At 53.4% G+C, this 14,322-nt stretch overlaps 7 protein-coding genes across 7 annotated transcripts; 6 read left to right on the top strand and 1 right to left on the bottom strand.

Annotated features, from left to right (window-relative positions):
• Positions 1–31: 31 nt before the first annotated feature.
• Positions 32–3,058, top strand: N0V89_005503 (uncharacterized protein; the record flags this gene model as incomplete). Its single annotated transcript, XM_056214280.1, has 1 exon — positions 32–3,058. The coding sequence occupies one exon, from the start codon at positions 32–34 to the stop codon at positions 3,056–3,058; it is 3,027 nt and encodes a 1,008-aa protein (XP_056071547.1).
• A 565-nt stretch (positions 3,059–3,623) lies between these two features.
• On the top strand, positions 3,624–5,227 carry N0V89_005502 (uncharacterized protein; the record flags this gene model as incomplete). Its single annotated transcript, XM_056214279.1, has 4 exons — positions 3,624–3,734; positions 3,800–4,048; positions 4,110–4,322; positions 4,385–5,227. 4 exons carry the CDS (start codon positions 3,624–3,626, stop codon positions 5,225–5,227), a joined length of 1,416 nt encoding a protein of 471 aa, XP_056071546.1.
• Positions 5,228–5,695: 468 nt separating this feature from the next.
• On the top strand, positions 5,696–7,763 carry N0V89_005501 (uncharacterized protein; the record flags this gene model as incomplete). The annotated part of the gene is made up of 3 exons (XM_056214278.1): positions 5,696–6,231; positions 6,832–6,989; positions 7,510–7,763. 3 exons carry the CDS (start codon positions 5,696–5,698, stop codon positions 7,761–7,763), a joined length of 948 nt encoding a protein of 315 aa, XP_056071545.1.
• A 349-nt stretch (positions 7,764–8,112) lies between these two features.
• Positions 8,113–9,315, top strand: N0V89_005500 (uncharacterized protein; the record flags this gene model as incomplete). The annotated part of the gene is made up of 1 exon (XM_056214277.1): positions 8,113–9,315. The coding sequence occupies one exon, from the start codon at positions 8,113–8,115 to the stop codon at positions 9,313–9,315; it is 1,203 nt and encodes a 400-aa protein (XP_056071544.1).
• Positions 9,316–9,416: 101 nt separating this feature from the next.
• N0V89_005499 (uncharacterized protein) lies at positions 9,417–10,232 on the bottom strand (the record flags this gene model as incomplete). The annotated part of the gene is made up of 1 exon (XM_056214276.1): positions 9,417–10,232. One exon carries the CDS (start codon positions 10,230–10,232, stop codon positions 9,417–9,419), a length of 816 nt encoding a protein of 271 aa, XP_056071543.1.
• An 802-nt stretch (positions 10,233–11,034) lies between these two features.
• N0V89_005498 (uncharacterized protein) lies at positions 11,035–11,998 on the top strand (the record flags this gene model as incomplete). The annotated part of the gene is made up of 3 exons (XM_056214275.1): positions 11,035–11,419; positions 11,485–11,686; positions 11,737–11,998. 3 exons carry the CDS (start codon positions 11,035–11,037, stop codon positions 11,996–11,998), a joined length of 849 nt encoding a protein of 282 aa, XP_056071542.1.
• A 799-nt stretch (positions 11,999–12,797) lies between these two features.
• On the top strand, positions 12,798–14,222 carry N0V89_005497 (uncharacterized protein; the record flags this gene model as incomplete). The annotated part of the gene is made up of 1 exon (XM_056214274.1): positions 12,798–14,222. The coding sequence occupies one exon, from the start codon at positions 12,798–12,800 to the stop codon at positions 14,220–14,222; it is 1,425 nt and encodes a 474-aa protein (XP_056071541.1).
• Positions 14,223–14,322: the final 100 nt, after the last annotated feature.

Here is a 14,322-nt window from a genome sequence, read left to right as displayed (position 1 = left end):
CAGGCTTTGAACTGAGCTATGCGCCCCAGCAATGACGACTGTTGGCGCATCGCTCCGCGAGTGGACAGTTTACCTGCTACTCTGCAGCATCCCGACATGCGCCCTCGCTCAATCGACGAATGAAACAGCCGCCCCTGAGAGCAGCTCAACCACGACCGGCTCCACGAGAAGTTCTCCCACGACGTCGGCGCTATCGAAGCCTCCCGCCGTCGCCGATGCGACATGCCCTTTCCGCACGATCAACTACATTACGCACAGGCTGCCCCAGCAATGCCTAAGGACGAGCTGGTCTGCGCCTACGCCGAGCGCTGTGGTGGACGACTCGAGCCAGGAAAACCTGGACAACACGCTGGAGGTGGTGGTACCGTGGGCTAGACAGGATGCCTCAGGGAGCGAGGCAAAAGCCGAAGCCGACGGAATAAGACCAGAAGCGACAGGCTCTACCGACGCTGCAGCAGGGCTCGCTTCAACGGGCACGCAAGCAGAGGCTGAGTTGGAGACAGACTCACCGTTTGATAGCGATAATTTCCTGTCGTTCGAAGAGTGGAAGAAGAAGAATCTCGAGCACGTTGGCCAGTCGCCCGATAATATTGGACAGGCTCGTGCTGCCTCCTCTGACCAGCGCAATCGACGCCGTCCGGTCAACGTCAACGCCCTCGACTCGTTGGGCGAAGAAGGAGAGATTGAGATAGACTTCAGCGGTTTTGGAAACCCTCCAGAGGGACAGGCGATACCGACGAAGCCGCATACAGATGCTCAGCAGGAGACGACTACGACCACGGAAGGCGAAGGCCATGCTGCTCCAAGCTCCTGGGCGCTCAGCAAAGATGCAGGCAAGACTTGCAAAGAGCGCTTCAACTACGCCTCGTTCGACTGCGCCGCCACGGTCCTCAAGACAAACCCCAAAGCTAAGAGCACCTCCTCCATCTTGGTTGAGAACAAGGATAGCTACATGCTCACTGAGTGCTCTGCCGAGAACAAATTCATCATTGTTGAACTGTGCGAAGACATCCTCGTGGATACTATCGTCCTCGCCAATTACGAATTCTTTTCTTCCATGTTCCGTCATTTCCGTGTTAGCGTTTCTGATCGATATCCCGTGAAGCTGGACCGCTGGCGTGTACTGGGCACATTTGAAGCCCGTAACTCTCGAGAGATTCAGCCTTTTCTCATCACCGAGCCGCAGATTTGGGCACGGTATCTCCGTATTGAGCTTTTGACGCATTATGGTAACGAATTTTATTGTCCCATGAGTTTACTGAGGGTTCATGGTACGACTATGATGGAGCAGTATAGGAGAGAGGAAGAAGAGGCGAGGGGAGATGATGACTTCGCGGAGCCGATCGATGAGGTTGCCGAGGAACCTGTACAGACCGCGATGATTTCTGCAGACGATAGCCTTCCTGGCGAGCAGATTCAAAGCAAACCTGAGAGGGATGCTGACCCTATCCAAGAGGCTCCGCCACAAGAAGATGGCACCTTGAATCCGACTGAAAGTGGAGACGGCTTTGATTCGATCAGCGGAGATCATTCGCCTCCAAAACGCGGAGGGCATCCGCCCATTCGTATTCCGGAAGTGCCTATCCATGCCCAGGCAGACTCCACTGCCAACGATCCTCCTTCGAACGATCAACGCACCGGGCCATCAACGCACTTGGACGTTGCTAGGAATGGCATGGGAAACCTTTCCAATGATTCTCCCAATGCTGGCCAGGACTCCCTATCTTCACCGTCCACTCCGGCTCATACGCCAAAGTCACCTACCTCAACAGCGGAACATTACAGTGGCGATTCGAAGCCTGTATCTTTACAGGCAACTGATACGAAAATTGCAATCAACACTGACACAGGCGCTGCGCCGAACGCGCCCTCAAACAAAGGAGCATCGAACAATACCAACAGTGTCTCGCAGCCTCCAGCACAAACACGCACATCAGTGCAATCGCAACCAAACACCCCACCGACGCAAGAATCCTTTTTCAAATCCATCTCGAAACGCCTTCAGTACCTGGAGGCTAACAGCACGCTCTCGTTGCAGTATATCGAAGAACAGTCTCGCATTTTACGAGATGCTTTCATGAAAGTCGAGAAGAAACAATTGCAAAAGACAGAGAAGTTTCTAGATCATCTCAATACTACCGTCATGCACGAGCTCAAGAGTTATCGGAACTTGTACGATCAGCTATGGCAGAGTACGATTTTAGAACTGGAGGGCATGAAGGAACGGCAACAGACCGAGATCGGGGAGATTGGAGCGCGGCTCAGTATGGTAGCGGACGAGCTCGTGTGGCAGAAGAGGATGGCAGTAGTTCAGTCTACGCTCCTTTTGCTCTGCCTTGGGCTGGTCCTCTTTGTACGATCCGGCACCCTGGGCTCACAGTCGGACATCCCCATTGTACAGCAGCTGGGTAATACGTACTCCAGCTTCTTCGACACCCCGTCGCACAGTCCGGAGGGCGGCAGACGGGCAAGGCGAAGACGCACATTCGGACATATTTGGCGAAGCGATACTTCCGCCGCCCTGAGCGATCGCAGTGGCCATGTTAGCGACATTGTCAATGGTGTCTCCGACGCAGAAACAGACGGACGCCGCAGCCCCCTGCAAGTCGCTTTCAGCCCACCTACACCAGCCATCCGCGGAGGGTCTCCGATGGCGAGAAAAGAGGGCTCAGCGTCTCCTGAGCAGCCCAACGGAGTTGACTCAGCCTTGACCCAGAACGCCAATGGTCTCCCCACGCCGACCGAGGAGGCCAGTGACCCACTTGCTATCCAAGAGCAAGCCAAACGTCTCGAGGTTTTGGAAACACAGTCGGGGCCCGCTACTCCACGCGGCTCGCGAGACAGCAGGCCGTCGTGGGAGGAAGTTGATCGTGCAATTGATATACTTAACGCTGAAGAAACAGAGGAGGAAGTAGAATTGAAGAGAAAGGTTAGGGAAGCGCTGAAGAGGCGGCGAAGTCCGTTGCAAAGAGCGGAGAGCTACAACGGCGTGACGAGCGAGACTCAGTCGCCGGATTCGGGTGCAGATGGCGATGAGAGCCTGTTTGTGTCGGATTGATTGCATGTTGCGATGATACCTTTTTGTTTAGCTGGTACTGCATATTTTGGCGTTGCACTAGGCAGGATAGTCTTATATCTGAGCGAGCATGCATTTTGGGAACGGCGCAATCCGTTTAGAGGGCACCTTCATTCGTTGTCGATACATTCTTACCTAGGGGCATAAACTGTATGACTAGTATACGTGTATGCTTGCAATTGTATTCTCGGATGCTGTTGATGAGAGGATCAGAGAATCATGATTGCTTCTACAATCGCACAGAGAGAAGCGCGGATCTGAACTCTTCCCCTAAATCTCAGACTTTGAACAAAGTCTCAGCTCACTGACCCATCCTCGGATAGGATCAGAATATCACTCCATGTTGCCAAGCATCTCCACTCCAGCCAACCAGGGGCTTCCCCCAGGCCGCTAACTCCGCGAACCTCGGCAACGTCCCCGCAACGGACATCGAGCTTAGCTCGCATCCCGCTGCGATACAAAGTCGCCTCGGTTGCTGCCGTGCTCTTCGCATACTCTCTCGTTTCGTTGATTCAGGGCAGGAATCACCGAAGACATTACCGCAAACATGTCAGAACTGCTCATCAACTCCCAGAATGGCCACCTCACGGCGAGCCAGCGCATCCCGGCGATTGCACGTCCATTCGTCTCTGAGCGTGCTGCAAAGACGCTCGACCTGGTATATAGCCCCATCCCTCTTCTGTCTGCTTCTTTCTCTTCTCCACTGCTGACAACACTTCGTAGGTCGAGAAGTTCGTCGAAGAGGAATGCCTCCCCCATGACGAAGTGTACATCCGGCAAATCGGCGAGACTACCCAGCAGCGATTCTCCTCGCATCCCTCCGTCATTGAGGATCTGAAGAAGAAGGCGAGAGAATTGGGCTTGTGGAACATGTTTCTGCCCAAGGCCCACTTCAAGGAGGGAGCGGGGTTCAGCAACCTAGAGTACGGGCTTATGGCTGAGTACCTGGGCAAGAGTCGGACAGCCAGCGAGGTGTGTATCACCGGCTGGGATAATACCGTGAACGTAATAGAAAAGGCTAATGGGTACATAGGCCACCAACTGCGCGGCTCCGGATACTGGAAACATGGAGGTGTTGGCGAAATACGGCAACGACGCCCAGAAGAAGAGGTGGCTTGAGCCACTGCTCGAGGGAAGGATACGTTCTGGATTCTTGATGACGGAGCCACAAGTAGCGTCTAGTGATGCGACCAACATCGAGATGACCATCAAGCGCGACGGCGACTCGTATGTGCTCAACGGCTCGGTAAGTTCTCCCCGCATACCTTTCCCGTCTCTCGTCTAGACTACTAACATGGGACATGATAGAAATGGTGGTCTTCGGGCATCGGCGACCCACGCTGCGAAATCTACATCGTCCTTGGAAAGACCGACCCCAACAACTCTGACAAATACAAGCAACAATCCGTCATCCTCGTCCCGCACAACACTCCCGGCATCACCATCCACCGCATGCTCTCCGTCTTCGGCTACGACGACGCGCCCCATGGCCACGGCCACGTCACCTTCACCAACGTGCGCGTCCCCGCCTCCAACATGGTTCTCGGCGAGGGCGACGGCTTCAAGATCATTCAGGGGCGTCTCGGCCCCGGCCGCATCCACCACGCCATGCGCAGCATTGGAGCTGCGGAGAAGGCTCTCGAGTGGTTTCTCGCAAGAATCAACGACGAGAGGAAGAAGCCCTTTGGCGAGATGCTGAACAAGCACGGCATAATGCTAGACCGCGTAGCACGCTCACGTATCGAGATCGATGCCGCGCGTCTCGCTGTTCTCAACGCCGCTATCAAGATTGACGAGTCCGATGCCAAGGGCGCGCTCAAGGAGATCGCAGAGGTCAAGGTGCTCGTCCCGCAAGTCAACCTTGATGTTATCGACCGCGCGATCCAGGCGTATGGCGGTGCGGGTGTGAGTCAGGAGACGCCCTTGGCTGCTATGTACAGCAATGGCAGGACTATGCGTATCGTGGACGGCCCCGACGAGGTGCATTTGCTGCAGCTGGGTAAGAATGAGAATAAGAGGGGTGCGGCGCATAAGAAGAGGTTGGAAGCGCAGAAGAGGAAGGGCGAAGAGCTGTGCAGGAAGTATGGCATTGAGCCCAAGGACCCGCTGTATCTTGGGAGGAGTACAGGGAAGGGGAAGAGTAAGTTGTAAATAGGACTGGGATTGTTTATACGGACGCATAGATTTACCAAAATGATGATGATTCGATTGCACCTCGCCCTTTTGTCAAAACGTATCGCATTGAGAGATGATCAACCGATTTCGACCGTCCACCAGTACAGGTGAGCGATCATTGACGTCTAATTCGATCTCAGTCGACGCGAGAGTTGCATGTGGATAGTTCTGTCCAAGATTCACCACCTGATGGGGTTGTATCTGTGGGGGCCAACCCGGAACTTTCGTGCCGCGACAGGACCGATCTCCGTCAACGTTTCGCGAGCCAAGCCAAGTGACAGGGGGCATGAAGCGTCGAGCACGGACTGGTGCACGAGCAGTGGCTGTGTCCGGACACCTACACCTGCGTCCTTCACTTTTCGGACCTTGCCATAAACCGTCGCAAATCGCAAATGGACTGTTCCGCCAGCCAAACGCTTTTCCTAGCGTTGACACCTCGCACCTATGTATCTCCGTCGCCATAACCTGCGAAAGGCCATCGTGCGCATATCCTTGGTCTTGTTTGTCCTGTTCAATACCCTGGACATTTTGCATGTGCAGCAACGTCTTGCGCGCGGAAGCGCGTCACTAAATAGCTACAAGCCCGGATCCGAGCGCATCTTCATTGCGAGCATTCTCTGGAACAACGAAGCCATCTTGCGCTCTTCGTTGAGCGCGGCTTTGGTAACTCTTGCGGAACATCTGGGACCAAAGAATGTGTTCATCAGCATTCATGAGAGTGGAAGCTGGGATGAGACCAAGAATGCGCTGCGGGAGCTCGATGAAGCTTTGGAACAAATCGGAGTGGAAAGAAAGATTACCACGTCCAATGTCACGCATTTCGACGAGATCTCGGTAGCGCCGGAGGGCGAAGGCTGGGTAGATACACCCCAAGGTCAGAAGGAATTGCGCCGCATCCCGTACCTTGCAAAACAGAGAAATGTAGGGTTGGAGCCACTTGAGGAATTGGCGCAACGCGGTATCCTTTTCGACAAGATACTGTTCGTTAACGACGTTGTCTTCTCTGTAAGTGGATCGCTTATGATCTTTGGCCCATGGTTACTCAATCAGCTACTAATGGGGACAAGACAGAGGATGTGCTCCAACTACTGAGCACTCGTGGCGGACATTATGCCGCAGCATGCTCAATGGATTTCAAGAACCCTCCGTATTTCTACGACACCTTCGCGCTACGGGATTCCAACGGGCATGAGCACCTGATGCCAGCCTGGCCGTACTTCAGATCGCAAGAGTCACGGGCCGCTATCATGAAGAATGAACCAGCTCCAGTAGCCAGCTGCTGGAATGGCATCGGTAAGTAGGAACATTCCCAAGAATTCGCACGTGTCTAAGCAAATAGTCGCAATGCCGGCGAAGGCCTTTACAGGGCCAAATCCATTGCGCTTTCGCGGTATTCCGGATTCATTGGCCGCTGCGCATGTAGAGGGGTCCGAGTGCTGCCTCATACATGTCGATAATCCACTTTCATCAAAAGAGGGCGTGTTCGTGAATCCTGCAGTGCGAGTGGGGTATAGCAGAGAAGCTTACGAGGCTATGAGGGCAGGCGAGGGCGCCCCTTCATCTTTGACTTTACTTTACAGGTTGTGGGAGAGCCGCATACGACGCTTGACAACCTCACCCGTGCTGAAGGCCAATGTCGTTGCGTCAAGGGTGCGCAAGTGGAAGGAGGAGGATCCGAGGAATGAAGAGCTTGGTGATTTCTGCTTGATCAACGAAATGCAGGTGCTGCGCAAGATTGGTTGGGCACATGTATAATGAAACATGGTATTGTTTTTGACGATTGGGACCAGTCTGATATACCCGGCGTACATTGAGTGTTTACCTTGAAAACCTTGGCTGCATGTGGGAAGGAACAATGGATCAAGCATGCGTGCTTACAAATTAGTGGCTAGCCATCAGCATCATCGTCCCGCGCGGCTCGTCCCTGTACTCCACAACTCTGCAACTCTGCCCGATAGGTGTCTCGCGACTTCGCGTGCCGCCTATGTGCTTTGCACGACATGACGTTCAGTCTTTTGAATGGATCTGGAAACGCCACCGTCGGAAGGAGTGTAAGCGGGTGTTGGACCTGCCGGTTGCGGAAGAAGAAATGCGACGAGAAATATCCTGTATGCGCAACCTGTAGTGAGTAACCCTGATTCTGATTTACAGGCATCATGCACGTACAGGCGGCTAGGTGTGGAAACTTGATTCAGATTACGATCGAGACCGTACGATACCGCCATGCAACTTCTACTGACTTTTGTACTCTCGTCTAGGCCAACTTCTAATTACCTGTCACTACGAGAAATGCAAGCCGGAATGGATGGACGGTAGCACAAGACAAGAAGAGATGGCAGAGCGTATCAAGCGAGAAGTTAAGGAGAAGGCACCTCATCGCCGTGAGTCGTTGTACGATACATCTATACAAGTGGAGTACGTGCTTATCTACTATCGAAACAGGGATAGCGGCCGCCGATGCAAGCACTGCCTCCGTAGATACGACAATGGCATCGAGCAGCACCAGATGTAGAGAGTCGGCTAGGTCGATGTCAAATGATCTTCTTGAACTCACACATGACGACCGTATCAGTGCGAATCCTTGGGCTGACGCAGATGCTATTCATCCAACGCATGTTCAGCGCTCTGCCGGTTGCGCACGCAATGCTGGAGCGTCTCGGGAGAAGACAGCCTTTGGAGAATCATCAGAGACTGTATTACTCATGTTCTACCTCGAACAAGTTGTTCCGTTTATGTTTCCGTTCTACCGGTGAGTAGGTACTATGTGGAGAACAAGGGCCTCACCATCAATTAGGTTTTGCTGACCTCATGCTTGACATAGACCAACTCCATACGAAGGCGGAAAGGCCTGGCTTATCGAAATGATGATGAGCAGCCCGGTGGTACGGCAAGCTGTTCTATGTCAGAGTTCATTCTTCTTCTCGCTTCTCACCGAAACGAGCAACGACAACCTAGTTTGGGAAACAGTACTTACTCAAACAGCAGAAGCCTTCGAAACCCTCAGGAAAGCTCTGCAGTACATCGAGAACGCGGACATTGCTCAACACATGCACGGCACTGTGCGCATTTTGGCGAGCATCTTGCAGGTTCAAAGGTTTGAAATCGCTGTGTTGAGCTTCGACAATTGCCGAGCGCATCTCTTCGCAGCACTGGCTCTTTTCGAGCATCTTATGCGCAGCTCTGTGCCCGCTATAGAAGACCCTAAGCTACAGTTCCAGTCCGTTCTAGACCGCCTTGGACCAACCTCACGGCTCTTGCCTGGCCTTTCCATCGAGGTACAAAGCGCAGAACAGGCAGCATTCACTTTCTCCACAGCACTCTTGATACTAGACGATATCGTGGCCAGCACAATATTGCAAGAACCGCCAAGACTATACGAGTATCATCGCGCCCTTCTTTACGCCACTACTGATAGCCCACCTGTGGTCGACGTCGAGTCTGTGATTGGATGTCAAAACGTGGTGTTACTGCAGATCGGCGAAGCGTCGAACCTCGATACCTGGAAACAACAGCGAAAACGAGCGGGCAACCTAGACGTTATGGAGCTAGTGCGCCGTGCCATGTCCATCAAAGATGCACTTGAAAACCACCTTGGTTCTCTCACATCAATTTCAGCGAACACTTCTTGGCGAACGGGTACCCTCTTGGACCAGACATGCGCTCTAGCAGATGGCGATCAACGTCTCTTCGTAACTCGCATATGGGGACATGCCGCGCTCCTCTTTCTATCGGTGGTAGTGTCAGGATGGCAGCCCGCCAACACCGAGGTTCAGCATCATGTCGGAGCTCTCTTAGACCTGCTAGATCTGCAGAAACATCCTCCTGCTCTACTGCGCTCAGTCGCATGGCCATTCTGTGTAGCAGGCTGCCTTGCAATGCCATCGCAAGAAGCTCGATTTCGCGCACACATGCAAGCACTGGGGAGGACTAGCATTTTCGGCGCACTGCGAAAAGCATCGAAAATCATGGAAGATGTATGGAGGAGCAGGGACTCCGAAGATAGATCGAATCGCGATCTTGCTACATTCTTCAGAACCGAAGGTGATCTAGTGTTGCTCGTATAGACAACGCTTGAAAAGTCTTGGAAAGTATATGTATTGCACTAAAAAGCGCTACAATCCACGACTGCTGCCCAACTCCCAGAGCGGGGAAAAGTATCAACAGCCTAGTTTTTAAGCCAAGCATCCAACATAGGCTTGGCCAACTCCATGATCTTGTTAACACTCACGGATTTGGGATCAAAATAAACGTAACCTTTGTCTTTCACAAAGGTAGCCTGCCACGGCAGCTTCTCTTCCTGAGTTGCCAAGTGTGCAAAAAACTCGCCATGATACGGACCGTCGATGTTTCCCTTCACTGTACCGTCTTCCCTGCGCTCATCGGCGTAGAAGAACCTAGAAGGCTGCATCAGCGCTAGATCACGTTGAAGCAAGAATATTACCCACCGGTAGCCCTTGGCCTCGTACAACTTGTCAGATAGTCCGACCCAGAAGGCACTGGCACTCTTACCCATGCCAAGGGTCAACCACAAGGGGTTGGGCACGAGGATCTCATTCGAGGCGTTACCCGTGTAAATGAACGTCTTTTTGGCTGCTGTGGGCAGGGTCTCCCATCGTTTGACGGCCTCTTGAGCAGCGACGTAGGCGCTAACAGTATTGATGTTGAGGTCGCTCGCTATCTTGTCTGCTGGAACTGATAGGACAGAGGTCTTGTCAGTCGGAAAGGACAGGGCCCCAGCATTGTAGACGACAACGTTAGGTGGAGTGTTGAACTCGGCTTGGACGGCATCGAAAGCAGGAGCGACAGTCCCTGGATCGGTGAAGTCCGCTTTCAACGAGAGATATCCTTGCTCGTTAATGGCCCCGGTACCGCTCCTCGACACAAGGGCGACTTTGTAGCCGATGCTTGCGAAATTGGCAGCTACGGAGGCACCGACCCTCTTGCCAGCTCCGAAGATGATGACAACCTTGGTGGCCGACATTGTGAGGTAATATTGGATGGTGCGGTTCTGTGGACGTTGAAGAGTGAGGAGTTGGATTGGTGATGGGTCTTTGCCAGCTGAGGCCCTCTATACCATAAGTACTTATACCACTCGGAGCCTGTCCATCTTCGCACGGTATTTTCGTCCGCAACGTCTTGAATCCGAAGATTGGAAATCATGTTGATTCACAATAACTTCCCAAGTTTGCTCCTGCATCTCATAGCATCGAATGTGGTATCGCGTAATTCGCCTTGAACCCATGAGCCGCGCGGGATCCCACCTCTTGCAGCCTAGCATGATGGATGAGAGCGTCCTATTGGTCGAACGATTTACATTCTCTTTACATAAGCCGCGCGGGAGGATGCAATCTATCGCGCATCTGACAAAGTGCAGCAGTATCCCGAGCGGGTAACCTTACGCCTCCATGTGAATTCCTAGCTGTAAGAAAGGGCGGGGCGGCACCAGATTCTGTCCAACAGCATTGTCTAGAACAAGCCCGCTCAGTCTCAGATCTTGACGGTACCATTCCGTTTAGGGCGAGCCAGGCCATTGCATACGACCGCATAATTCCGCGCGCTCGCAAGTGGGGACTAATGATGTCTTACTGTCTGTTCCAGCGTTCATTGCTATTGAGCATCTACAGGCCGTTATGCGCCTCGCAATCTCAGTCTTTTGCTTCAAGTACATAAGCTTTGTTATTTTCCTTGCAGCTCTCGCCATTCCACCACTGTGCAACAGATTGCAAATTCGATCCAGCGTGCTTCTCAGACCTCAGCCCATCATAGTGGATCCATCCAGAACCATGGCCACCACAAACAGACAGATGCCTGTGTACTTTCTAGGCATCGGTGGACCCAATTTTATGGAAAACACGCAACATCCTGCATACGCGCAGTTGACCTCGGTCGGCCACGAAATCACCACACTTGTCAAGCCTAAGGCAATTGTGGTCTTCTCGGCGCACTGGCAAGCGAGTTCAGACACCATCGCAATCAATGCAGCTGCGAATACGAACATCATCTACGATTTTCACGGCTTTCCGAAGCACTACTACGAGTTCGAATACCCCAACAAGGGAAGCCCGGAGATCGCAGACAAAGTGGCTGTTCTTTTGGGAAACCACGGTGTCAAGGTGGAGAAGGTGAAGCGCGGGCTGGACCATGGTGTATGGGTGGGTTTCATAGCTGGTGAGTACCGTCCTGTATACCATAGATAGATGTAGAATTGACCTTGCTGACACCACCATCTCCAGCCTTCGATCCGAAGAAGAACCCGCTGAACGTACCGATCGTGCAAGTCTCGCTCTTAGACAACGAGAATGTGGATGAGCACTACCGCTTGGGTCAAGCGCTGCAAAGCCTACGGGACGAAGGCGTCCTCATCGTAGGCGCTGGTATGGCCGTTCATAACCTGTATGATTTTCGCGCCATGAGAGGGTCAGGGGCAACGATGCCGTGAGCTAGCTACCTTAGCTCCTTCTGTCATGCTTGCTAATATTATGAAGATACGTCTACACCTTTGACGAAGCACTGAGAGAAGCAGCGATTGCGCCACCAGAGGAACGCCAGGCTAAGATGGCGGCCTTGTTGAAGCGCGACGATGCAATCAAGGCGGGGCCTACGTTGGAGCATCTGCTCCCAATGTATGTTGTAGCTGGAGCAGCTGGAGGGGACGTCGGAGAGCGGCTGTGGACGCTTGCAGAGGGGAGTTTGAGTTGGGCACAGTACCGATTTGGGAAGGTCGAGGAGGCTCAAGCAGGGTTGTAGGCATATGGGCTAGTAGAGATAGCAGGTAGATGGTATATGGAGAGGCAATCAAAGCGCTCGAGTGTGTCCAAGACTGACATCCACGGCCTCCCTCATGTCATGGAATTTAGTTTCGAATACAATCGTTTCCCACTGGGACTGAGCACCTTTCAAACGCCCAGGCATATCCATATCACGTGACCTTGGTTTGTCATTATGGAGGGCTGGCTGGAGAGTCGTTCTTGCAGATTGTTGGTCTGAGGTAATCGTACCGCATCACGTAGCTAGGGGTGGCGATATCCCGGATCCGGTAATACATACAGCTGTGTTTTTGTGTATACACGGGCCATCTGGATACTTACAGCTATGGGGCCGGGCTTAGTCAGAAAGACTTGGGTGAATACATCCAATCAGAGACCTTATCACTGTCCGCTTTCTACGGAAACCGTCTGAGACACACGTTTACATACAAAGCCATCCCTCTACATGGACTGTGAGGGGTCGTTGGGCTCTCCAATGCAGTCGGTCCCGTCGAGGTTTTGCCGGTAGTGGACCAGCGGGGCGGGGTGGCGACGACGTGGGACGGAAAGTGGCAATCCAGACCCGCGCTAATCGAGTCCCCTTGGCGGCGATGGACAATCTCATAATCCCATGCCACTTTCCGATTTTTGAGGCATCGACCTGGTGCATCCCTCCCGCACCCCCGAAAGCAGAACAAAGGCCTCCTCGTGTCGCGGCGGGGTAGCTGCGGGCAGTGTGCGCTTGACTGCTGGACTGAAGCGGAGCGCATGGACGCGGCTCTCTGGACTTGCATCGCGAAATGACCCCAGGCCAACAGAAGTCCCCAGTGGCCGAGCGGAAACGGGAGCGCGATGTTTACTTGTTGTATGGGTCTGCATTTCGGGATTCCCCCAAGATCGAGACTCCCGCCCTGGATCACAAGCCCCGCGCATCCGCCGACTCCACTTTGATCGCCCTCGCCCAGCTCACCGCGACGCGCCTCAACGTCGCACGCGCCTGTATCTCGCTCATAGACGACACCCATCAGCACTTCTTGGCAGAAGCCACGCCGAGCCTCCCGCTTCGTCCGAAGCCAGAGGATGCCGCCGCCGCTCTGTGGCTCGGCAATGTGAGCGTTCCGCGCTCGTGGGGTGTGTGCGAAGAGGTGCTGCAAATGAGGACCGACGCCGTCCTCGTGATTGACGATCTCTCCAAAACCGAGCAATACGCACACAGCGATTTCGTCAAAGGGGGTCCGCAATGGCGCTTCTACGGAGGAGTGCCCTTGGTCTGTCCACGCGGCTCTGTGGTGGGCGTGCTATCCATTTGGGACGGCGAACCGCGCCCTGATCCGGGCCTCTCTGGCGGGCAGGTCATCCTTCTTCAAGATTTTGCGGCGACCATCATCAACTACCTGGACACGTACACGCTCAGGGACCAGTATCAACGCGGCGAGCAGTTCACTCGCGGTCTGCTGTCCTTTGCGCAAGGAGCATCCGCATTGAAGCCTTTCAAAGTATTTGCAGATGACTCCTCGAACCAGTCCGGCTCGACAACAGCTGCTTCAGCTGGTTCTGTACGCAGTCTCAAGACTCTGTCGTCAGTGGGTTCAAGGACAATTCAAGCTTCATCGACCAATGAACGATCAATCGGCACCCTTCAGAACTCTATCCTGCCCCTCCATTCCAAAGATATGTTCTCTCGTGCTGCCAATGTCATGATGGCATCTAGCAATCTAGATGGCGTGCTCATCCTCGACGCCTCTGTTGCAGCGACTGGCCACCGTCAATTTCCTGGTACCAACGAAGAGGATGCGAGTTCAGGAGACTCTTCGCACTCCGTCTCTTCGTCTAGTGATGCTGCTAGCACCGCGAGTAGTCGTCGCGATATGCAGGATGATAAATCGCCCAAGACGTGCTCAGTGCTTGGCTATGCGGTGCGAGGAAAAGCGTCCAACGATGGATCCGACTTTGGTACTTTGTTGGAGCGAGATTTGGCACGACTGCTCAAAGAATGGTCTACCGGGAAGATAACAAATTTCACCGCTACGGGCTCATCTGTATCGTCGACCGACGACAACTCTTCATCAAGTGCCAGCGCCGCAGAAGTTGTTTCGTCAGAAGCCAAAAAGAAAGATGTTGGGCGAAGGTTCAGAACATCGGTTGCAGTTCATGAACTGCTCCCCAAAGCGAGGAGTGTTGCATTCGTGCCGTTTTGGGACTACGCAAGTCATAAGATCCTTTGAACCTGCTGTCATTCTAACGAAAAGACAGGAACGCTCAAGGTGGTTCGCTGGGTGCCTGTGCTGGAGCAACAATCCACAGCGCCTGCTGTCCTCCACCGTG

The sequence above is a fragment of the Didymosphaeria variabile genome (genome assembly GCF_027946475.1).
Source record: "Didymosphaeria variabile strain IMI 356815 chromosome Unknown scaffold_4, whole genome shotgun sequence".
Classification (NCBI taxonomy): domain Eukaryota; kingdom Fungi; phylum Ascomycota; class Dothideomycetes; order Pleosporales; family Didymosphaeriaceae; genus Didymosphaeria; species Didymosphaeria variabile.
This window is presented reverse-complemented; position numbering and strand designations above follow the sequence as displayed.